The sequence below is a fragment of the Panicum virgatum genome, chromosome 3K, assembly GCF_016808335.1.
Source record: "Panicum virgatum strain AP13 chromosome 3K, P.virgatum_v5, whole genome shotgun sequence".
NCBI classification, from domain to species: domain Eukaryota; kingdom Viridiplantae; phylum Streptophyta; class Magnoliopsida; order Poales; family Poaceae; genus Panicum; species Panicum virgatum.
The window spans coordinates 55,283,999-55,309,442 of NC_053138.1; the positions used below are offsets into that span (position 1 = coordinate 55,283,999).

The 25,444-nt window shown below is 46.9% G+C and overlaps 2 protein-coding genes across 2 annotated transcripts; one reads left to right on the top strand and one right to left on the bottom strand.

The window, feature by feature from the left end:
• Nucleotides 1-11,200: 11,200 nt before the first annotated feature.
• On the bottom strand, nt 11,201-18,857 carry LOC120699724 (auxilin-related protein 1-like). Its single transcript, XM_039983774.1, is given in 9 exon segments — nt 11,201-11,775; nt 12,654-12,830; nt 13,324-13,413; nt 13,544-13,609; nt 13,881-13,978; nt 14,077-14,191; nt 14,274-15,032; nt 15,034-15,835; nt 18,001-18,857. Coding segments are annotated over 9 exon segments (2,709 nt in total). The 5' UTR covers nt 18,564-18,857; the 3' UTR covers nt 11,201-11,736.
• A 533-nt stretch (nt 18,858-19,390) lies between these two features.
• On the top strand, nt 19,391-23,015 carry LOC120699725 (nucleoside diphosphate kinase 2, chloroplastic-like). The gene is made up of 7 exons (XM_039983775.1): nt 19,391-19,652; nt 21,073-21,126; nt 21,220-21,306; nt 21,914-21,994; nt 22,085-22,197; nt 22,320-22,369; nt 22,636-23,015. The coding sequence occupies exons 1-7, from the start codon at nt 19,434-19,436 to the stop codon at nt 22,701-22,703; spliced, it is 672 nt and encodes a 223-aa protein (XP_039839709.1). The 5' UTR covers nt 19,391-19,433; the 3' UTR covers nt 22,704-23,015.
• Nucleotides 23,016-25,444: the final 2,429 nt, after the last annotated feature.

Below are 25,444 nucleotides of genomic sequence, written 5' to 3' on the forward strand. Positions count from 1 at the left end.
TTGAAATTTGTGGACGCTGGGGAAATCGGGGTCCGTTAAAGGCTACTACTAGGGACTCGATCAGATTGGTGCTGTTGAAATCAAATCCAACGCTTCTGAGATGCACACCGCTCGCCCCAAAATCTAACGCTAACGCCGCCGCCTCCGTTTTCGCTCGCGGCCGCGCACAAATCTGCCGGAGAGGAAAGGGACCTCCACGCCTCGCGCGAAGATCGTCCCAATTCCGCCGCCGGGCCCGTCGCCACCGCGGCAAGCCGCCCGTCGCAGGTCGCAGCGGGGCGCGCCGGCCCTGCTGCGTGTGGAGGCGGCCACCTAGCACCTAGAGGAGGCCGAAAGAAAAGGAACTCGAGGGACAGAACAAGCAGAGTCTTCATGTGGCGCAGGACTTGGAATGATACAGCAAAGAACTGCCCGATGCAAATGAACTGGCTTAGATTCACACCGATGACAATGATGCAAGACAGTGTGAGGAAAAACTGCACAATCAGGGGTCCCATCAGCAGCAAGGAACAACTGCAAAACAATTGCAAGAATAGATTGAGCAGAGAGTGTTGGTCCCTGCAATCAAGGGCCAGGTAAGCAACCTGATCACCTTCCTCTTCCTCTCCCTCTCCTTAGCTCCAAGGTAGAAAAAGAGCTGAGCTCTTCTGCACACACATACACTCTGCTGTCTGCTCTCTGCGCTGGCTGAGAGCTGAACACTAGAATGTGGTAAGAATGAACTGTCTTTTCTCATTGCATTGCATTCATATTTATACACCATTGCTACCTACTCTAAGGTGCTACCAGTTATGGCTAATAACTTCTATCACTATCTGAACATTAGTGGCCTAGAGCCATAAGTCAACAAAGGCTGCAAGTCAACAAAAGCTGCTAGCAAACTGCAGACTTCCTTAACCTAAATCAGAGAAGGGACAGCTGCAAATTAAGTCTTACATTACTTCCCCAAATCCTGCTGCTAGCCCTGGACCTCATCCATGCCGATCATCTTCCTCAATTCCGAGAACCGAAGACGCCCAAGCGACTTGGTGAGGATGTCAGCGAGTTGCCGTCCGGTGTCGATGAACTCGATGACAAGGTGCCCCCCATCGACGCAGTCCCGAAGAAAATGGAACTTCACATCGATATGCTTGCTTCGGTCGTGAAAGACGGGGTTCTTTGCCAGCGCAATGGCCGGCTGGTTGTCCACCTTGAGTGCTGGCGGGCGAGCTTCAACGCCAGTGAGCTCACCCAACAGCCGGCGCAGCCAAACGACTTGGCACGCCGCGGTGGCCGCTGCAATGTACTCCGATTCACAGGTTGACAGCTGTAGCGAAAATGGTCTCTCATGCCATATTTCAATATAATGTTTTGGTGATTGATATAGACAACACAACACTTGGACTAACATGATTGTTAAGAAAACCATTCTCAGGCTTTTAGGTTCAAGTGATGACAAAGAGAAGATAGGTGTAGCTAGGCCCGAAGGAACAAGGATTGAGGCATTTTGCTATCATCGGTTAAACCGACGTAGGGCAAAATGAACTCACCGGTGCAATCACAGAGAAGGTCTGCGGGCTAGGGTTTTACACCGGATGAACCGACGCTACGGAAGTTATATACGTCGATACATTGGCAGATGAAGACCGAGGAAATTACATACACCGGTTGAACCGATGATGCATCGGTCAATTGCATCGGTTCAGTTGTCCAGAGAGGTGGTTTTTGGAGGAACATGAAGAAGTTACACTCACCGGTTAAACCGACGCTAATATTACATACACCGGTTGATTACATCGGTTAAACCGGCGATACACCGGTTGATTGCTAACGGCTAGTTTTTCAATTAGCAGTTTACATACACCGGTTGAACCGATGGTGGCTTTTGGGGTACGTCGGATTAACCGGCGTTACGCAGTTTTCTGGCAGCTTTTCTCCAACGGCTATATTTGCTTATACTGCCTATATATACCCCAAAGGCCGGGTCATTTGAGAGTGCTGGAGTTCAAGGAAGTATACAAGAGCTAAAGATCATCTCCAACCACCATAGAGCTTCATTGTACATCATATAGGCTTAAGCACACTTGTGAGAGTGCTTAGTGCTTGTTTAGGCTTAGTTCTTGAGAGAACTAGCTTGAGAGAAAGACTTGCTGCGGCAAGCATCTTGTGTACTCGTCGTGTGACCCTCCGACTTTGTGCGGGGAAGGAGGCCCCTACTTGGTGTTAAAGCTCCAAGATAGTGAAGACGGTGCCGTGGTGACGCTTCTAGATAAACGGTGGCGGTGACCTCGTCTTTGTGACTTGGCGTCACTTAGCCTTTGCTTGTCGGGAGCCTTGGAGGCGTGGCAAGACGGTGATTAAGCGAAGAGACTCGGCATCACACTTGTTCTTTGTGAGCAAGTGGTCGTGGACGTGGGGAGGGACTTTGGTGTCCTAACCGAACCACGTTAAATCGTGTGTCTTGGTGTCTTCACGGGAGTTTGCATATCCTCTCCCTTACCGCTTTACTTACCGCATTACGTTTCCGCATTTACTCTTTCTTGCTTACCTTTACTTTCCTAGTTAGTTTGATTAGGATTGGCTATAGGTTGCAAGTCTTTTGGGGCAAGTAGAGGGTAGCATAGATAAACCTAAGTCACAACTAGCATGTGTAGGACGTGTTAGGTTTATCTTATGCAAGAAGTTTGAGCCCTAGGATAAAAAAGCGATTAGCGACCCTATTCACCCCCTCCCCCTCTAGGGTCGGACACCCCGGTGATCCTTACAACAGCGCCACCACCTTCTGCTTCAGTGACTGCCAAGCCACCGGTGCGGTTCCAAGGGAGACGAGCACACCTGTGGTGCTCTTCCGTCCATCCACATCTCCAGCCATATCCGCATCGCTGAATGCCGTCAGCTGAAGCCCGCCATGCCTGGGGAAGACGACGGCCATGTCCAGAGAGCCCTGGACGTAGCGCAGCACCCGCTTGACCGCTGTCTAGTGGTCCTCCCGTGGGTCTTCGAGAAAACGGCTCACATACCCGACTGCGAACGTGATGTCCGGCCGCGTATGCGTCAGCCACTGCAGCCCGCCGACGATGCTCCAGTAACGCGTTGCGTCCACCCTCGCCGCCGTGCTGTTCTTCGACAGCTTGATCCGCTCCTCCATTGGCGTCGCCATGGGCTTGCAGCCCATCATCCCGGCCTGCTCCAGCAGCTTGAGCGCATAGGCGCGCTGGCCCAGCTTGATGGAGTCCCTCCCCTGCTTTACCTCGATGCCGAGGTAGTAGGAGAGTGCGCCGAGATCGCTCATCTTGAAACGAGCCGCCATCTCGCATTTGAACGCTTCAATGTCCTGCGCCCGAGCTCCGGTGACGATCAGGTCGTCCATGTACATGCCGACGATGAGCTCTTCCTTCCCCCGTCGTCGTGTGTACAGCGCATGCTCGGTGGCGCAGCGTGCGAACCCAAGCTCACCCATGGTGGTGTCGAGCTTGGCGTTCCACGCCCTGGGAGCTTGGCGCAGCCCATACAGAGCCTTCTGCAGCCGGAGCACCTTGTGCTCTGCCCCCGGCACCGCGAAGTCCGGCGCCTGCTTGACGTAGACCTTCTCCTCCAGGTCGCCGTTCAAGAACGCCGATTTGACGTCGAGGTGATGGACCTGCCAGTCCTTTGCCGCCGCAAGAGCTAGCAGCAACCGCACCGACTCCATCCGAGCCACCGGTGCGAACACCTCCTCGAAATCAATCCCTTCACGCTGCACAAAACCACGGGCAACGAGCCGAGCCTTGTGCTTGACAATGGTGCCGCGTTCGTCCCGCTTTACCTTGTAGACCCATTTCAGGCCAATCGGCCGGCATCCCGCCGGCGGATCGACCAGCTCCCAGGTGCGGTTGTCCTCGATTGACCGCATCTCCTCCATCATGGCCTTCCGCCAGTCCGTGTCACGCTCCGCAACCGCGAACGTGGCCGGCTCCTCCGCGCTCATGAGCATGAGCTCTGGATCGGTGAGACGCGAGGCCAGCCCCGACAGCTCTGCATCACCGATGACGTCGTCCACTCGCCTGAATCGGAGCTCCTCTGTGTCGTGGTAGGCATCCACGAACTCCGAGTAGGAGGACGGGGGAGATGCGAACTCAGGATCCGCCGCCGCTGTCGGGGTCCCCTGTTCTGGAAAAACAGGGGACGCTGAACTCGCCGCGCCAGGACTTGGCGAAACCTCCGCCGTGCCAGGACTTGGAGGCTCCACCGCCTCCGCTTCTGGCTCCTGCGCTGCCTCCTCTGCGCCACTCCGGCGCTCGATCACCAGCTGCTCGACGACGAATTCGCCCGTCAAGCCGCCGCCGGACCCCTCTGCTTCCCCTGCCGCGGGCGTGCTCCAACTCCATGCCGCCACCTCGTCGAAAATGACATCCCGGGACACCACCACCTTCCCCCGGGCTGGGTCGTAGAGCCGATAGGCCTTCGTCCCATCTTCATAGCCCAGGAACACCATCTTGGTGCTCCGATCTTCAAGCTTCCCAAGGCCTGGCTTGACGGTCTTCACATGCCCGATGCAGTCGAACGTGCGTAGGTACGAGACGTTTGGCTTACGCCCATACCACGCCTGATACGGCGTCATCCCCTTCAGGGCCTTGGTCGGTGAGCGGTTCAAGATGAACACCGCCGTGCTCACCGCCTCGCCCCAGAATTCCGCCGGCATCGCCTTCGCCTTCATCATCGAGCGTGCCATCCCAATGATGGTTTGATTTCGCCGCTCGACTACGCCATTCTGCTGTGGCGAATATGGTGCCGTCAGTTGACGCGCCACTCCCTCTCCTGCGCAGTAGCTGGCGAATTCCACCGCTGTGAACTCGCCGCCACGGTCGGTTCTGAGGACGTGCAGCCTCTTCCCGGATTCCGCCTCTGCCCGCGCCTTGAAGCGCCTGATGGCCTCCGCTGCCTCATCTTTGCTCGTCAGGAGCTGCAGCCACATATACCGACTGCAGTCGTCCACGAGCAGGAGGAAGTATCTCCGACCACCATGCGTCGTCGGCGTGATGGGCCCGCACAAGTCCCCGTGGACCAGCTGGAGCACCTCCTGTGCCTGGTACTTGGCCGCCTTTGGGAACGGCAGACGCCTCTGCTTCCCGGCCAAGCAGCTGTCGCAGAGCTCGTCGACGTGCTTGATCTGCGGCAGCCCGGTCACCATCTTGCCCAGGCGTCCAAGCGCCTCAAAGCTCAAGTGGCCGAACCTCCCATGCCACAGCCATGGTTCCTCCGTGCACGCCGCCGCGAGACACACCGGCTGCTCCACCTTCAAATCCAGGAGATAAAGCCGGTTACGGGAACGTGTTACCTTGGCGAGAAGACGTCGTTCCCGGTCCCTGATGCTTAGTACTCCGGCCTTGACGAGCACCTCCGACCCGTGCTCATCCAGCTGCCCCAAGCTCACAATGTTTGAGCGCAGCTGGGGAATGTAATACACTTCCTGGAGTGCACGGTGCTCGCCGTTGCGGCACCTGAAGAGGACCGTGCCCTGCCCGCGGATGATGACCCGCGAGCCATCGCCGAACTTGACCGTCCCGGTCTTGCTTTCGTCGAGGTCAGAGAAGGCGGCCCTCCTCTCCGTCATGTGGTTGCTGGCCCCAGAGTCCAGGTACCACCTCTGCTCTAGCTCGTCGCCGACCGTGCCCAGCAACACCCGCGCCTCTGGCTCGTCAAGGTTGACGGGCTGCGGCGCAGTCCTCTGCTCCGTGTCCGCCTCCTCTGCTTCGCCATCCTTCAGCGCGCAGTACTGCGCCATCAACAGCGCGTGGTCGTCGTCGCTCTCTTCTTGAGCTAGGTGGGCCCCTCCTTCTTCTCTTTCCGTTCCGGGCACTCCTTAGCCCAGTGCCCGATCTTGCCGCACTTGCGGCAGGCATCGGGGTCGAAGTTCTTCTTCTTTTTCCCCTTCCCGCGCGGATTCCCGCACGCCTTGTTGCCGCCGGCATACCCGCCGCGGCTTGAGTTCTCCCCGGTCCGCCGCTTCATGCGCGCGTTCCACTCCTCCTCAGTGAGCAGCAACTTGCCGCTCTCCTGCCTCCGCTCCAGCGGCGCATCAGAACGCCCTTCGGCCAGGCGAAGTCGACCGACGACGTCCTCGAGCGAGACCTGATCCAGGTCCAAGGTGGCCTCGATTGTAACCGCCATCTGGCTGTACTTGGCCGGGCACGCGCGGAGCAGCTTGCAGACGACGTCCTCCTCCTCCAACTTCTTCCCCAGCGTTGCCAACTGGCTTGCCAACGACTGGAGTCGGAGCGCAAAGTCCTCCACAGCCTCGCCGTGGCGGAACTTCAGGTCGTCGAAGTCCCTGCGCAGCTGCTGCGCCTTGGCCCTCTTGGCTCGATCCGAGCCAACTCGGAATGAAGCCAGCATGTCCCACGCCTCCTTCGCCGTCTTCTTGTTGCCGATGGCCTCGTGGAACTCTGGTGGCGTGGATGACAGTAGTGCGTCCATGGCCTGGACGTCTTCATCCTCTTCTTTGGTGCCGACTTCCACGGCCGTCCAGAGCTTGCGCGCCTTGAGCCGCCACTTCATCAGCACCACCCACTCGCCATAGTTGGTGCGAGTGAGCTGCGGCCAGTCCCGCGAGCTCGTCTCCCGCACCGTCCTGATCACAACCTCCGAGACATCCTTCCCCTTGTCGCCTGCACTGGACGCCGGGGAGTTTTCGCCAGCCATCGTTCAGCCGCTGGGCTAGAACGACACCGTACGGCTCTGATGCCACTTGTTGGTCCCTGCAATCAAGGGCCAGGTAAGCAACCTGGTCACCTTCCTCTCCCTCTCCTTAGCTCCAAGGTAGAAGAAGAGCTGAGCTCTTCTGCACACACATACACTCTGCTGTCTGCTCTTTGCGCTGGCTGAGAGCTGAACACTAGAATGTGGCAAGAATGAACTGTCTTTTCTTATTGCATTGCATTCATATTTATACACCATTGCTACCTACTCTAAGGTGCTACCAGTTATGGCTAATAACTTCTATCACTATCTGAACATTAGTGGCCTAGAGCCATAAGTCAACAAAGGCTGCAAGTCAACAAAAGCTGCTAGCAAACTGCAGACTTCCTTGACCTAAATCAGAGAAGAGACAGCTGCAGATTAAGTCTTACAGAGAGCTGCAGCAAGGAAGAACAAGTAGTTTGAGGTGTCTGACGAGATCAGAAACATCTTGCTACTCTAGCCATTGCCTTGATGGAAGAACAAGCAGTTTCAAACCCGCGTGATGGTTCTCTCCTCCTACAAGATGTTTCTGCGGCAGCCCCGCCGACCCTCCTCCTCGCTCGCGCGACGGCGGCTCGCCGGTGTCCCGCTCTCTGGTCGCGGCGGCAAGGGCAGTGCGGCCTCCTACAGGCGCTGGGCGGCCGGCCGTCGGCCTCCCGTTCGGCAGGGCCGACGCCCCCTCGCGCGGCGGCCGCTGCAACCTGCGACGGGCCGCACCTCCCACGGCGGCGACGGGCTCGGCGGACTCTGCACCAGCTCGCTCCTGCCCTCTGCGTTCGGCGGCGGCGCGGACGGCGGCGACTCGTTCACGCCTCGCCCTGTTGCCCCGGCGGCCGGCCCCATACTCTCCTCGCGCGGCGGTCAGCCGACTCCTCACTCGCGGCGGGACGCCGGGGCTGGCGGCCTCCTGCAGCGGCAGCCCGCCTCCCAAGCGGCAGGCGGCGGGATTCGCGAGCGGCGAGGTCGAGTTGGGCGCGAGCTGAGTGAAAACGGCAGCATTACGCCGTTACTGCGTTAGCGTTAGATTTTTGGGCGCGAGCGGTGTACATCCGTCAGAAAACGGAACCTCCTGCGGGCCGCCGGCTCAGAAGCGTTGGATTTGATTTCAACAACCAGGATGAGCCGCATGTCACACCTTGACATGCCATAGGCAATTCAGTAATTTTATAGAACACCCCTCCAAATTTTTAATAATCAACCTGCACTCCTATAAAGTTGAAGATGTACAACATATTGTTATGAATTGGTGACATACGGTGAATCAGGATTTAAAGTTAGGGTGATACAACAAAGCAAAAAAAAAAATTACATACCACAATAGCTTAGTAAACTGTCTTAGCAATCCTGCAATAAAATGATGCAAGACGTTACAAATTGCAATAAGTAATTTCTAATTTATCATGGGTGTGTTTGGAGAACTAGCTCTTGGCTATTTGGGCCAGAGCTATTTAGCCCAAACAAATAGCCTTTTGGCTCATAAAGTATTTTTCCTATCATTTGGCTGCCACCTTTTCAAGAGAGAGTGAGAGAATCAGTGGGGCTAACCCAAAATAGCCAAAATAATTATCTGTTGGATGGTATAGTTTTTCAAGATGGACTATTTGCAAATAGCCAAGAACTAACCCTCACATTTGGAAAGTTTGGACTATTTTGGGCTAGAAGGGGTGGACTGTAAATAATTCCTAGGATCCAAACATACCCCATGATTAATTTGGCTACCAATCTAGAATTAACATGTAAGAACAGCATTTTTTTTAGTCAGCAACAAGCTAATTTACCTCCATAGCTGTGGCAGTGTGGCTCCATTCAAACTTGCACCTTGGCACCTTACAGTTGCAGCACGTAGCTTGGGCCTCCGTGCGGCTGTGCCCTCCACGGCTCCACAGACGCTCGCCGGCCACCGACAGCGTACTCCCAATTGGGCTGCCCATTCAAATGCCAAAAAATAATCTAAATACATCTTAGGCCACGGCCTAACCGCCCCACACTCTAGATCCGCTCATGTTATATTTCACATCACATCTTCAATCTTAATCCTTATGTCAGTATTATATATATACTCTTCCACTTAACTCTGTAGGCGAGCAATCAACCACTTTATAGGATTTTTAGGAGTTGAAAAACCCACAACGGACACTGCATCATGATATATTTATTTGCTTGGTCATGCGCCTGTATTGGATTAAATCTCATCATATTTACCTCATATTCCTATTAATTGTTACCGATCTAATTGTAACCGCGGTTGTTATTGCCTCTTCTAGAATCAGTAATAACCATACAAAAAGGCAAATATTTACTCAAACTTTAAATTATCACCATTTAATCAATTTCAACATTACCTTCTCCGAGAGACAAAGTGCAGAAGCGTTAGCTTTCTGTTGTTTAAAGTAACACTATGTCCTCTTATCCTTGCCCTATCATAACTTTTTAATTTGCCTTCCTAGCTCTGTTCCACATGTGTGCGCCTTACCTTCAGCATTGGCCATGCTTTATATTTTTGTAGAGAGTCCAACATTCCAATTTGTGAAACTATACTAAGCTGCCATTAATTTGCTCTGTTATGTTTTCTGTTCAATCACCTACTTGTTTGAGTCTATCAATTGAATCTTAATATGATTGTTTAAGAAAAATATGATGTCATATTTGTTGATTAGGCTCTAAGCCTAAGTTTGGGTCTTTGGAACCAGCAGGGTCACTTCTTGATGGTAGCAAGCACGGGCAGCATAAGATGTCACCGGTGTTATCATTCTATATTTTTTTAGGAAAAGCTATAATTGTTTATTCAGATTATCATTAGACAATATTTATATATGTGTATGTGATTTCACCAGATATAAGATATGGCAACGCCTTGAGTATGCTATGAAGTACTTATAAACTGGTTTTTTTTGTCTGCAGCACACCATGAAAATGTGGTTTTGTACACCGCACATCGTCAAATTTGATTTAGTATCCAGCACATCGTGAAATAATTCTTTGGTCGTGAGGAAGGTAGTCGCTCCCAACAACGCACCTGATCGCCTGCGAGAAATTGATCGAATCTTGGGATGATCTTGGTCGCTTCTTGGGTGTTCTTGGTCTTGTTTTGGTCAAGAACCCAAGAATCTCGTTCGCGATCGAGTTTGTTCGGTTCTTACTTTATTTTGTCTTTGTTTCAAACTCCCAATGCACGAGTGTGGCAGCGCTTGGAGCCTGGCCGTCGCCGGCGAGAGAATTTGGGTTTTTGATCATCATGTCCTGACTTGCTTTCTTTCTTTTCTTTCATGTTGTTGGTCGAAGAGATCGATCCGCGGCGGCGGTCGCCGACGACTCAATCAGTTGGTGCGAGACTTGGAGGACGAGGTAGGGGCGCTCGAATCCTTCTTTCCCAACTCACAATGCAGTTTCGTATTTCTTGGTCTTGCTTGTGAACCATGAGTTGCTAACTTGTATGGTGGCTGCGGGGTTTTGCCTCTAGTGGCGGCACTAGTGCAAGTGATCCGCGAGAGGACCGCCGCCAGTGTTAAGCGGAGACCAATCGACCGGTGCGGCGGGCGGGACAAGCGGCCGGCCGGCTAGCGAGGGCTGTCGGGTGCCGCACGACGCCATTAGAACAGGGAGTACCTTCCACTCCTTTCTTTGTTTGTTTGCTCCTTTGTTTCTTTCTTTCTTGCTCGCGTTTGTTCGTTCTCCTTCTGCTATGCCATCGGGTTTCGGGTGGTTTGTGGACAGACACCTGGAGCGCGATGCAATAGTTCATGCAGTTCGAGGCAATGTTCAAAATAGCAGGCTAGAGGCACCGTTATAACTCAGTCTTTGAGAGAGTCCTGTCGCCAACTGGATGGGCGACATGCACCCTGTCGCCCATTAGGGGGGCGACATGCACCCATTTTTGAAAAGTTTCATATTCGGCATATATTTTTGAAATTTTGTTTTTTTAATATAAAAATGAAAAAAGCGCACTACGCTGCCCCTTATTAGCCCACCACCAAGAACGAAGGGTGTACTTAAATGAAAACACACCTAAAGAAGGCAGGCAGCAGCCCTTTGGTAACAAATTGTATACGGGGAAGGCCCAATAGCCCATTTGTAATGCGCCAAATTCCAGCCCAAGTCACAGCACTGCAACACAGTCGTCGTCAGCTCCGCTGTGGTTGGTTGGATGTTGTTTTGATGGTTCAGATTAAAATTTGCATAAAAAGACTGGTTTTCATCTAATATATTCTCCTCGTAATGAAAGGTGAGGAGAGGAGGTGGCCCTTCTAAAAGAGGATGTTTGGCAGGCACTCCACAGCCCTCCGAAACTATTTGACCGTTTGCATCCTTCGCACAACCCTCAAATAATTGCACGAATCCAATTAACCCTTGTTTATAATTTGCATTGAACGCATAATCAAGCAGATGATGCGTATCTCTCCTGTTTTATAACCAAGTACAATTTTGGAGAACCTATTAGGATTCTTTACAAAATATCCCACACTAAAAAACATTTGTTCCACGTTAAACGGAGAAGAATCCAAGCAATCAAAACTCCTGATCAATTTTATACAAAATCACACAGCAATCAGAGGACTGAGCTCCAACGGGTTCCAGAAATCGACTATGGACAAGGTAAACCAAAACATAAAACAGTACCCATGGCACCAGACAAGTAACATCCATGACCATAAGTAAAACCAGCTCTCCATGGTAATTAAACCCTGTACCTAATCCAAAATCACAACACTGGCCTCAACACGCCCCGCACCCAATCTGCCGGCACATACAGCCCAGGATAAATAGTACAAAACGGGGCACTAATATACACCTACTGGATGAGGTCCAGCTAGGGCCGCCGCATGTCGCTGTGAGTTGTAATTGAATCAACATACAAATGGGAAGGAAAATTGGGGTTACTAAAAACAAGCAATGGTGATTACAATAACTACAGCTATAGTTGAGGTTTTGCTTGGTCTGCTTTCATGCTTTCCCCCAATTGTCCGCAAACCAGCTTGGGTGTTTCTTCTTGAGTAACCTTATGCAGGCGCTGATGGGTATGTTCATTAATGAGGCTTGTTAGAAGAGCTCTTCAGAGTTGATTTTGTTCCATGCCTCCTGTTTGATTAAAGAACAGAGGAGAATTATTAAAGTTGGATATGCCAAGTACAGAAACACTGAATATCATCTAAGAAACTTCAGAGTTACTATCTAACAACTTGGTAAAATGAACATAATGTTACTGGAAAACCACAGAAATAATACCTCCTAATACTTGCCCAACACCCTTTCAACCAATAGATAAACATATTGAGTAAATGGAAATAACATAAACAGTGCAAAGATTTAATTTGCAGTAATCAGCACAGCGCATTAAAATTACTCAACCAATAGGTGTTGTAACTTCTAAAGACTAGTATTTTTTTTCCACAAACTTCCAAGACTACTATGAAGAAGGCTAACAAGTCATTATGATTAGCATTGATTTGGCTGTAGGCGGAACAGTACACATCAAGTACTTCCCACGCACCAGATGGTGGTCCAGGCTGACACAAAGACACAAACCATTGCTGCAATAAACATTCTGTCGTGCCAGGTGCCACAGATAACATCAAACTATAAAGGCTCGGTACTTTTCATGTATGATTATCCAGGCACCCCATCTTTTGTTTCCATGGACCAGTGGACCACAGTCACCGCACATCTAATAACTGTAAATACTAATTGAAAGTGAACATTAAATGAGAAAAGAGTAATTTTTGTGCTCAGCAAAACAGCTGGCACCCCTTATAGAGTGCAAGTTTTCTTCACCTCCGGAAATATAAAAAAACCTATCAAGGGCACAAATTTTCGTCATATTGAAAAAAGAGAACTAGTTTTTAATGTCTTGACAGTTGACACCATGGTGCTTGGGTTCAAGAAAAACAAGGATAAACAACATTATCATATTGGTTTGAAAATAGTAACTGCTGCAAATGTTTTGAGGCAATACACACCTTAAGGAGATCAAAGACCTTCTCAGCAATATATTTCTGCTGGAGATTTGCACCCTTTTGTTGCACCTTGTCAGGATGGATACACAATGTTGCTTTTCTGTACACTTTTTTAACAGCGGCAGCGGTGATCAAATCAGTAAGGGATACAGGTTGCCACCCACATTCTGGCCAAAGAACCTGTTCAGAAAGAACACATGAATTAATAGCAGAAAACTATTGCACATCTTTTTAACTAATTGTGCACAGGAATCATTCCAAAGATTACAAATGTAAAGCAATGGCATTGAGCATGATTACTGTTTCAAGTATTGCTCACAAAAAAAAATTGATGGTATGGTAGAGGGGCAAATGTTACTTCTGTCAATGTTCTATAACACTGCATGAAACCTTCAGAAATGCTACCGGTGGATCTGAATGCTTATAATCATAACTAAAGAGCCTCAAAGCCAAACTTGAACTGGAAGCCAACATGGTGATCATGGTGCATACACAATAAGAAACACACTGCATTTGTAAAATCACAAATAGGATGGAAAAAAAAATCATAGATTACAGTTGGAAGATCCAAATGCAGAATTTCATCTAAGAAGAATAACACCCACATAATAAACAGAGAAATTGATAAAAATGAGGAAGAGAGAATTGCACAGATCTAGAAGTTTCAACTCACGTATTGTAAAGTTGACAGCAATGCACGCAAATTGCCTTCTTTTCCAGCAGCCCACCGCTTAATCTCAAAGTCCAGTGTTTCCGCAATCCTCTGGAATAATCAGACAACACAATTTGAACGAAGTGAGGAATAAGTCGCTAGCAGCCAAGGATAAATTAAATGTTTATGATGTAGGTTCAGCATTGCAATGTATTTACGAGTTAATGACAAAAATACTTACATGTCTTTCAGCCTGCTCTCGTTGTTGCTGCATGTCACGTTCATTCTTCTCAGCCACAGCCTTTGCCTGTAACATAGGAAAGTAATAAAAACCAAGCATTGCAATATGTTTATCCAACAAAATATGCTTAAAACAAAGTGCAAACAGGAACATACAAAGTATCCAAAACCTTATGAACAACCACATCATTATCATCAACAACAACCTAGTCCCAAGCAAGTTGGGCTAGGCAACCAAGAATATACAAGTATCCACAGTAAAAATTGTACAGCGGGCTATAAGAGATAACTATTCTAATTCTTCAGGAAAGAAACTGTTCTATTAAAGTTAACATTACCGCTCGTTCACGAGTTCTTTGATGTCGTTCCAATCTAGCACGCCTTCTTTCTTCACTCTCCCCATCAATTTCTTGAAATTCATCTGATGATGTAGGAACTAAAATAACAAATAAAATCAAATGGACTATTACTGTCATGTATCAAGGAACACTGGCATCATAAGATTATCAGTACCATTACTCGAATGATTAGTACCTCCTCCAAATATTGCAGATAAGTCATCAGCAATATTTGTTGTTGATGATGCCTTTTTCACTGATGCTGAAGTGGAAGTCCCTCTATTTTGCGTTTGAGCATCAAACATTGAATCCTGATATTTCCCCAATCAGAAAAACAACGAGAAAATTGAAACAAATATAGATCTGGAATGAATATTTTGGCAGAGTAATCACCACTGTTGGAGCCCTTTGCTTCGGAGCACTATTAGCTCGGGCACCCATACCAAAGAATGACTCAAGATCATCTGGTTTACTCTGTTTTTCTCTTGCAGCTGCAGCCGCCGCAGCAGCAGCCTGTCTTTCCCGAGCCTCAGCAGCCTGCCTTTCCCGAGCCTCAGCAGCAGCCCTTTCCACTGCAGCTCGTTCAGCTCTCTTCCTCGCTTCTTGCTGAGCTCTCTCCACAGCAGCTCTTTCTGCTGCAGCCCTATCCCTGGCTTGACTAGTGGCTTTCTCCTTAGCTTCAGCAGCAGCCCTTTCCTTTGCTTCTGCAGTAGCTCTCTCTGCTCGCTCTTTAGCCTCCACCGCAGCCCTCTCACGTGCTTCCTGCTGAGCTCTCTGCACCGCAGCGCGTTCTGCACGTTGGCGTGCCTCCCTTTCTGCTTTTGCACGAGCCTCAGCAGCTGCTCTTTCCCTTGCCTCCTTTGTAGCTCTCTCCACTGCTTGTCTAGCTCGTTCTCTTTCTCTCTGTCGCTCAAGTTCTCTCTCTTCTTCAAGTCTTCTTTGCTCTCTTTCCTTTTCCTCTTTTTGTCTCATCTCTCTTTCTTGTTCTAGTCTTTCCTTTCTTTCTTTGTCCTCACGATCCTGGGCATACGACCTTGCTTCATTATCTTGTTCCTGATGTTCTCTATTTCTAAGCTTTGCATCACGTTCTCTCTCTCGTACTTCCTTGGCATGTTTGAACTTTGCCTCAGCTTTATCCATGGCCTCTTTCAATAGCAGCTGCAGATGCTGCTGCTGCTGTGCTTCTCTCAAATTCTTCCTCATTAAAAGCATGTGCATTCTGAGACTTGCCCATGGCAAAATCTTCTAGTTCATCTACTGAAGAAACACCAGCCTTATTTGATGAACTTCTTTGATGATCATAGTTTTTCCTAGACCGCCGTAGATACTCATCATCTTTTCTCTTTGATTTCAATCCATGCTGTTTTTGCTTAATTGCAAGAGGCGGCGGTGGTCTTGAAGGTGGTGGGGCATTAGTTGGCTGTGTGAAGAGGGGAATCTCAGAGACTGTAAGCCATATGTCATCTTCAGATTCATCAGATCTTGGTGACTGATCATTTACGCCATTGCCATTGTATTTCTCAGTGCCAATGTCAACATGGACATCAGAATATCTGGCAGATTGTGACTTATGAAAGATATTTTCAAAATCCTCTACAGAAGGTTGTTGGGCAGAGTTCCTATTGGGGAAACTTTGTACAGGATTTGAGTCTCGGGCTCTGCTCGAGTCATTCCTATCTTTTGGTACATTGTCCACCTTTGAGGTAAACAAAGGTTCTGATTTTGAAGTCTGGTTGAAAGTGCTTGGATCCTCAAACAAGCTACTGTCAGTGCCAGTACTTTCTTGGCTTTTCCCTTGATGTTTTGCAGGTTTACCCAATTCATCCAAGGGATCTGTGAATGAATGAGCTGATGATGAAGTTGTTTCAAGAACAACAAAGGGGTCACTTGCCATGCTAGCAGTTGGCTTAGATGTAGACATGGAAACCTTCTTTTCTTTTGCACCAACAGTCTCCCTGAATATAAGAAAGAGATAGATTTTAACATGTGAACTTGTTTAGAAGCAAGTGAACATGCAATTGCACAAAAGGACAGCCATTGTCATAAACACAGCATGTTATGACTCCCTCATTTTTCCACATGCATAACAATAAATAATCTGTTAGCCCATTACTTCCTCCGCATGTCTGGGACTCAAATGTCAAAACTTGTAATAACAAAAAAAAATTTGGACAGTATGGAGAACTTAAAAGTTGAAACCACGTCATTTGCAATAACATTATCATGTTAGGTGGCTCTATTCAAGAAATGTAATATGAAATAAAGAGTTAAACTGTTTAAAAAACATATGGGCTGTGGATGCCCAGCATATCATCTCAGTTTTCTGTGTACCTTACCAAAGATGAAAAATCTAAACAAATTGGCATATAAACATCAAAGCAAATTACAACTAAAATCATTCATTATGTAAGAAATATATAATACAATTCCTTGTTCCAGGGAAAAACTTCTAATGAATCAAATTGCCCAAATTTAAAATTTTGGATGGGGTATCACCTCCACTGAACATGTATGCAATTTCCTTGAGAAGGTTGGTAGTCATAACATTCGAGGAATATGAGACATGGCTCAGAAATGTATACTTAAATGCACTTAAATTCAAAGCAATCTTGAAATTTGATTTCATTATATAACAATGTATACATTACTCCAGCAACACTATACATATTGATCAGGCCTGATAGCATTATTTAAATCTACTCAACAGTTCCACATTTGAATGAGCCTAATTGTAGATCTTCTTTCATCTTTAAATCATAAAAACATAATCCCCCCAGTGGTAAACTTGAGATTTCAAACATGAAAAACAAGTAGAAGAGAAGCTGGTTTTGCTATCTGAAATGTCGAGTAAACTTGACTGGAGCTAGTAACTTTCTAATTAATCCATCTCAGTAGGCACATAAAAGTACAAAACTCATGGCACATTGGCACCAATTCAATATGTCTCCACAAACAATCTGACATTAACTACAAACTCTCAATCAATCAAATTTTGCCAACCTCATGACAGTATGATCGCATTCTCAAATCAAATTTGTAATTGACCTAGCACATGTATTAGAATCAACACAAGTACCTAAATTAAACCTAACATACATTATATGTACTAGCAAATATGCTCGTGCGTTGCTACAGGGAAGCTATATAATTAATTAGCATACATTTTTTTATAAAAATGTGATATATTATACAATATTCTATACCCACCTTCTATTACTAGCAAAAATAATCGTCAAAATGCTGAACTAAATTTACCAAGTCACTGAACAATGTTCGGCAATAGCTCGCTGATTACTAAACTACTGAAAATCTGTTCGTAATTCTGCTCAATCTAGGCTATTGGTGTAGAATAAACTGCTACACCTAAGGTGTATAATAGCACATGTAATTTATAATTGTATTTTTTATTATTGTTAAAAGAGTAATAACCTAGTATGTTCCAGTTAAGGACTTCAATATTTCCCTGTTTTACTCACCAAGCGCTAATTCTATATGGTTTTAGACTCTTAGCTCAACATGGTTTCCGATTGTGATTCGATCTTTTTTCTTCCATGGACCGACCACCGTTATGGACCAATCAAGATGGAGGAAAGTCAATAACAGATCAAGGAAACGATCTTCCCTTTAGAAAGAGGTAGAGATATCAGCAAGGTCTAAGCAACCAACAACGTAAAAGATTTTATGAGAAGGTGCACTGACATTCAGTAATCTAATATGTTATTGATTTGCACATTATGATCAATATTAAATGTGTATCATAACCAAGGAAACTGACAACTGAGTCTAACTTCCAAAACAGTTTTGAGATAATTTCTGCAGCATAGAACACTGTGTATATGATAAATGCTTCACTACCTCGCATGTACAGATTACCAAATCAAAATGAGGACACAACGGCAAGCTAGAATCTACTTGACAACACATCCAATAAATGAGGCAGCACAATTTGTCCAGCTCGGCAAAGTTCACATGATCCAGTCATTACCGAATACCGACAATTGTTTCCGTTTCAGTTGATTGAACTAACAAACATATGCGCACTGGCGCACATAGACGATGCGTATAGACAATATGACGCCCAAGGATTCCATGCACTTTGAATTGCACATAAAGCACTCACCTTTGCCGCGGCGAGCTTCTCCCGCCAAATCCTGGGATCAAATCATCGAACCCAGTGGACGCAGCAGCAGGCTTGGGCTTCCTCTTCTCCTCCGCCTCTTCCCTCCCCTGCGACTTCTTCCCAAACCCACCAAGCAGGTCATCGAAAGCAGGAGGCGGCGCGTGGCCCTGGCTGCCCCCGAACACGTCTTCGTACCGCGCCGAGGAGCTCTTAATCCCAGGGACCCCGTCGAAGATGTCATCGTCGTAGACCGGCTTGTCGTAGACCGGCATGGACGAGTGCTTCGGCTTGGGCGGCGGCGCGGCGGGCGAGGGCTCCTTGTACGAGTCGAAGATGGAGTCAAAGGAGGCCGACGGCGACGGGGCGGGCTTGGTCGGCGGCGGGGCGGACGCCTCGGGCCCGAAGAGGTCGTCGTACGAGGGCGCGGCGGACGCCGAGGCGGATCTGGTGCTGGCCCAGGCGGATCCGGAGGGCCCCGAGGACCGGGCGGCCGACATGGGCGCGGCCTTCCCCTGCGGTCGGAGGCCGAAGTCGCGGGCCAGCAGGCCCTGGAAGTCGTCCATGCCGGGCCCGGCGGCAGGCGGATCGCTGGATCTAGCGCTCGAGCGCGCGGCCTCCCCTGCCCACCGATCGGCGCGTGGGGAGCGCGCCGAGGAGACTGGGTGGATCTGGGCCGCCGAGCAGGGTCAAGGCGTACCTGGCGTGATGCAGCGATCGGAGAAATGGGGAGCGGCGGCGCCGGGGGTCGCCGGAGACGCAGCGCCGCCGGCGATGTCACCGGCGATGCAGGGGAGGAGAGGTTGAGAGAGAGAGAGAGGAAGAGAGGGTGGTGTTCGTCTCTCTTCTCTGACGCGGGTGTCTGGCGAGCGGGCCCGGGGGGCGCGTGGGATATCATTTCATCGCTGCGCGTGGGCCCCGCACCGTGTGGGCCCCGAAAAAAAGTGAGAGGGAAACTCACGGGGAAGCAGATCCAACCAGCCCGCGCGACTGACATTAGGGACCAAACAACTATGGGACCCACCCATCGGTGACGTGGGAGTGGCGAGGGGCCGGGGCCTCCCCGAGCGCGTCGGTGGCGGCTGCGCTCGCTCGTCTCCGTCGGCGGGGACACGCGTGGGCCCCGGCCCCCGGCTGGGCCGCGTGGCGACGCTCCATTGGTCGAAGCCGCGCTCCCCGTTGTGCGCCGCGCGGGGAAGGCGAGGTGGACCCCACCGCGGGCCCACACCCCCCACTCGTCCTCCCACGTGCGCCGACCCGGTCAGAAGGCGTAAACACGTTTGCACGCCGCAACGACTTCCACATCCAGCTTTGAAAGCGGAAAATCGTAAAATACGTAAACGTCGAAGCGAAGCGGAGTCGTTGCTGTGCTTTTTTAAGGGAGGGCGCGTTGTGTTTGAGCTCTGCGGGTGGTCAGCTTCTGCTAATCCGAAAGGATGGAGACGACGATGGCCGCGGTCGCGAGGACGGCGGCGCCGCTCGCCGGGGACGGCCGCCGTCCCTCCGGCTCGGCGCGGCCGTCGGCGTCCCTCTCCTTCGCCGACGCCGCCACGAGGTCCCGTGGCCGGCTCGGGGTGGGGCTGAGCCTGAGCGCGCGGAGCGGGAGGGCGGCCGGGGCGCGCCGCGCCGTCCCGCGCGGCATCGTCGCATCCGCGGTAGGTTCGCTACGCGTGCTTTTTTGGATTTTGTTTACTTGTATTTGCTAGGAAGTGACTGAAAAATGGCGAGGAGACGGGTTTCGATTTTTTTTTTCTCATGTTCCTTTGGTTGGAGGATTAGGACCTGCTGTGGGAGTAGTTTAGCTAGTTTTTTATGGTTTTTACTTTGACTTTGTAGTGGCTTGGCTCGATTATGGAGAGGGGAAACTGGGAAGGGTAATGGAAACGATAGGCTAATTCATAATTCTCTGAACCTTTTTGATTGCAAGCCTAGTGGGTGGGTTATGCAGAACAGCACAACCGAAGAAAATGCACCGTGAAACGTGTCAATTTTGTTTGTTTCACCTACCGTAGCCTGAAACATTTGTGTCCGTTCATAGATTCTCTGCGATTGTTGTGGCAGGAAGGATGTTGGAGTGAAATTAAGTTTTCGCTCTTCCTGTCAGCAGTCAATGCTGACAACATGTGTGTTAATTATCTAGGGGCACTCACCTTTTTCTTCGGCTGGACACCATAGTCACAGCATGTCTTCCCTTTTGATTTTACTAATACGACTTTCAATAGGAATGTTGTCTGCGTTATGTTCTCCCTGTTTCCATTCAAAGTTTGACCTTGCTTTCTTCAAAGTTTGAGTCCCTGTTTCCAACCATGTGTTGGGGAATTGCAGTACTTTTACATTGAATGGATGCAACTTTTCTGTGACAATGTTGTTCTCGCTGAAGCATGATATCGGCTTACTAACTTCACTGGTTTTACATGTCTTAAGGCATGCTTTGTGGAATACCAAATTATGTTGAAATTATTTAATTTGTTGTTTTAGCAGTTCTCAATACAGAGTCGAGGCAGCTGAGTTATTTTTGAAATATTTAAACATAATCTATTCCTTCCACAAATTTCCATGGGCACAATAGAACACCATTTTCTCTACACAAATCTCAGGTACATGTTACTAGGTAAATAGTGCTTAGTAATATCATCCATTGAACCCCCTGAAAATCCTCGTTAAGATCATCTATAATTCATGTGGGCTAGCTAATTCAGTTTTGCTATGGAACTCTAGCTAGGGATACAAATCCCCCTGAACATGCTTTGTTTCCCACAAACATAGTCCTACACCACAATCCTTGTCATAACCGTTGTTTCCTAGCAGCTTTATCATGATCCTGCCACATGTTTAATTTCTGTAGTCCACTAGTTCTACGCCAGAGGCTTGAATGCGTCACACTTACCCTTCTTTAATGAAACTCAGTCATTTTTTTCTATTTTCATCAAAGAAGTTTAGAACTCATGCAATGTCATAATATTTTAATTATTTCAATATCCCTTGACCTCAGCTAGAGGAGTTGAGAATCCTACATTCATCTAGTCCCTTGCTTACACAAAATGAATTCTTTCTTGACAAGAAATTTATCTGCAGGAGGTTGAGCAAACCTACATTATGATAAAACCTGATGGAGTTCAGCGTGGCCTGGTACGCCTTATTTTTTCCTACCTTTTCCAACTCTTAATTTCTTTCTTTCTTTCAAGTTTGATCTCAGATAAAACACATATCTGGTGCATATAGGTTGGGGAGATCATTTCTCGCTTTGAGAAGAAAGGCTTTTTGTTGAAGGGGTTGAAGCTTTATCAGTGCTCCAAGGACTTGGCTCAGGTTTGCCTCTCAAAATGTACTGAACATGGGAAAGCTATTGTGATTCTAGCAAAGTTAGTCATCGAGGGGGCCAAAAGTCTGTGATAGGCAACACCATTCTTAAGGAACATGTCTTTTTCTGCATCTGCATCTGTTTCATTGTTACTTGAAATGATCAATTTATCACCTTTTTTTATTGTCAAATATACCTTCCAGTGCCTCACATTTAGCTTATGTGCTTATGATCCTTATGTTTATCCTTTCTGAATAGAAATACTGCCCAATGTCCAATCTGCTATTCATCTGCAGTTATTCTCTCCTTGACTACCAGAAAGATTTTATTCCTCACCCATCTCATTCTTACATGAATTATTTAAGTGACTGGAAGATTTATTGTCTCAACCATCTCATTATTACATCAAAATATCTACCTATTTAAGTGACTGCGGCTTTTTTTTGTGTGTGTTCTTTTTGTACTAATCATTGATAAAGAGATTACTCGCATTTCATCTTTTTCTTGACATTTGTGGAAACATCAAAGATTTTTAGTTTAGTTTTCGGCATGTTGAATCTACTAGCTTTTAATACTCTTCATATGCTGTCTTATTTGGCATTCCCTTTCTCTCAGGAACATTACAAGGATTTGAAGGACAAACCATTCTTTCCCAGAGTGGTTGATTACATAACTTCTGGCCCTGTTGTTTGCATGGTATATTTTCGTTGCGAATAGATATACCTGCAGCTCTATGCTTTGTCCAAATACATAGTTCACAGTTACAATTTTTGTTATCCTTATAAGGCCTGGGAGGGTGATGGTGTTGTTGCATCAGCTCGCAAATTAATCGGAGCTACTAATCCCCTTCAAGCTGAACCAGGAACCATAAGGGGTGATCTTGCAGTTCGAACAGGAAGGTCGGCACCAACCCTCTTTCATGTCTTATATATATGTGATTATGTACCATGTCTCTGATATTGAGTTGTACACCTCCATTTGTACAATATACAAACAAATTATGATGGAATATGCATTTCAGGAATGTTGTCCATGGAAGTGACAGTCCTGATAACGGCAAACGTGAAATCGGTAAGTTCAGCAATAATTGAGTATGGTTCTATGTTGCTGTTAGGCGATTTTCTGAGTCAATAATCATTTTAAACAATTGATAAGCTACATGGAATGGCAAACTGATTTTATCTTCAAACTTAGTACACTGAGGACAGGAGTAGTTAACATGGCAATCAGGAGCAGATTAAATTCTCGTGACAAATGATCTCATTTACTTAGTGATATGGCATGCTAGCTATTATAATCGATAAGATGACATGCTAAAGATACTCTCCTATTTGCAGCGCTGTGGTTCAAAGAAGGTGAGCTCAGCCAGTGGGAATCAGTTCAAATACCTTGGCTTATAGAGTAATCTCAACCAATTGCTGTGAGATCTGTATTGAATTTGCGCTTGTTCAACTTTACTCATGGGGCCATGTATGAGTGTGCGAGTTCAGTTCGGCTTAGTAAAATAGCTCACCAGGTCCACTTTTCCAGTATCAATTTACCTTTACCGGGATGCTCATTTTGTAAGATTGAGCATCTGTGCAACAGAAAACATTTCTTCAGTGTTCTGGAGAGATTTCTCCTGATATTTGCATGTAAGGCCTTGAACTAAATACAGGCAACAAAGTTTCAAGAAACCATTTGTTTGGCACCGGTTGTATTTCGGATGCTGTGAGTATGAGGAGAATCGAGACAAACTATTCGCCTTTTGTTGTGTGTGTGTGTGGGGGGGGGGGGGGGGGGGGGGGGGAGTTGAGGTGAGTCTGGTCTGGTGATGCGGAGGGCGGGTGCGATTACATATCGCTGGAGGCGATGTTTCATCAAACTATCGCCTTAAGCGCATCTTTGGATAGCAATTTGGGCCGCAATTAAGCCCATTAACACTACGCGTTATGCTTCCATCTAGAGAAAAAATTCTACCCATGCAACTGATGATGTCACCCACATGCTTGCTAATTCTTAACTAAAAAAAGCTACAAGTAAAGCATCAAAATAAAATTTGGATTGCACCATTATTTTTCTTGTAACAAGATCTTTAAAACAAGATCACACTTGCCTATGTTTGCACGTTAATTTTTAAAAAATATTTTTTAAATACTTAATAAAGAATTTCGGATACTGAGAACAAATATTTTAACCAAACGAACAACTGATTATTTTATACGAACAAAAAGGTTAAGCATAACGAACAAATAATAATACACAACGAACAAAATATTATACATTGCGAACATTTGATTGCATAGGATAATAATAAAAAATAAATATCACGAACAAATTAGTCAACATCACGGAACAATTTAATCTACAAAGTGAACAAATAATATGGTGTTGCGAAGAAATTAGTAATACGATGATAAATAGTTTTATATGAGGACAAATGCATCTATATTGTAAAAATATTGTTTTATAAGCATAATTTTTCATCATGAATATATAGTTTGTATAGTAGATAATCTAATTAAAGATATATTTAATAATATACAATCATGGAATGATGAAAGGAAGTAGAAACAAGTTTAAAAAATATAAAAAAAGTCAAGATACAAATAAAAAAGGAAAAGAAGTAAAACAAAAGGAGAAAGGAAAATATTTTGTATATGCATGCGGACAATAAAAAAATATGAAAAGAAAAGGAAAAGAATGTAGAAAAAGAATAAAAGAATAAGAAAAGAAAAAACTACTCACATGACCCCAATCATCGTCTGCATGCATGCACATGCAAAAAGTAAAGAAAATAAAAAATAGTGTGTAAATTAGTAATAATAAGAAAGAAAAGCAATGAAAAAAAGAATAAAAATAAATGCTTCATAGTAAATTTGCATCGTGCATGCATGCATGCGTTCGTATATAAAAATTATAAGTCTGTAACGCATATGTGCATATATGTATGGATATGGACAGCAAATCTGTTTACTACATGTTACCAATGAAAGTGTTATCGGACTGAAATCAATCTCGTCAGCCCAATAACCAGCTTCAGGTGATGGATCCTGAAATCATCACGCGCGCGATATACAGTCATTCCGGCGGAGGGCAGAAGCGGAGCACCGAGTAGCCGCTGTGCGACGGGCGGCGTCGAGAGTGCGAGTCCTAAATTCCTAATCACGAGCTGTGTCATCACGAGCCGTGTCTTAATGGGCCCGGGCTGTACCATTCTGGCGGCCCATTTAGCCAGTTGTGATGACGCCCATCATCCATTCATCCTCTCCTTTGTCGCGGGAAATTTAGGGGGCTATTGGGAGAGAGTGATCTTGTCGCAGAAAGAGAGAAAAAATAAAACAGGCTCCGCACGGAGTCCAAGAAAGATCGAAAAGTCCAATTGCAACATATCAAAAGCCATATCATTTAGCACAAATATTATAATCTCAAAAAAAATTAGCACAAATATTAATAATCTTCAAAATAAGACAACCTTGAATATATTTGGATAACTTTTATACTAGACTACAGGTTGACTTCGCTAGAGTGAGAGAGCTTTTTCGTAAAAAAAGCCTGAGAGAGGACGCTAGAATACGGTTGATTTTGTTAAAAGTTGAGAGTTTTTTGAAAAATGATCAGAATTTGCGCGATGGTCTGTCCACTCTGCTGATCCGACAGCCAGAAAACGCTAGCAATATATGGCCCTGTTTGGTAACTCTTCTAGAAGTCCTAGAAAGAACTTTGACAGCTAATTTAAAGGTGTCAAATAAAGGTAGTTTACAAAAGGCAAAATAGTCAAAATGGTCCTCAAACTTTTTACAGGAGGTCAAGTTCGTCCTCGAACTTTCAAAAGGGCCAATATGGTCCCTGAACTCACGTTTTTGGCCCAAATGTGTCCCTATGCTGATGTGGCGCTGCAAAGTGCCATGAGATGAATGTTAAATGTCCATTTTGCCCTTGATACTTAGAACTTCTTGTGCTGCTCATCTTTGCTTGTGCATTTCTTACTTGTTTTATGTTTCTTTTTGTGTGTTTGCAGTATAGTTTAAGGATCCAGTCGATGCAGCCGGCCTCATGTGCCTTCGGTTGGGCAAGCACCCGCCTGATTTTTTTTACAAGTTCCTCTTGATCATGAAAAAACACAGAGCCCCGCGCAACTTAGTCAGATTATTGCTTCCCATTGTT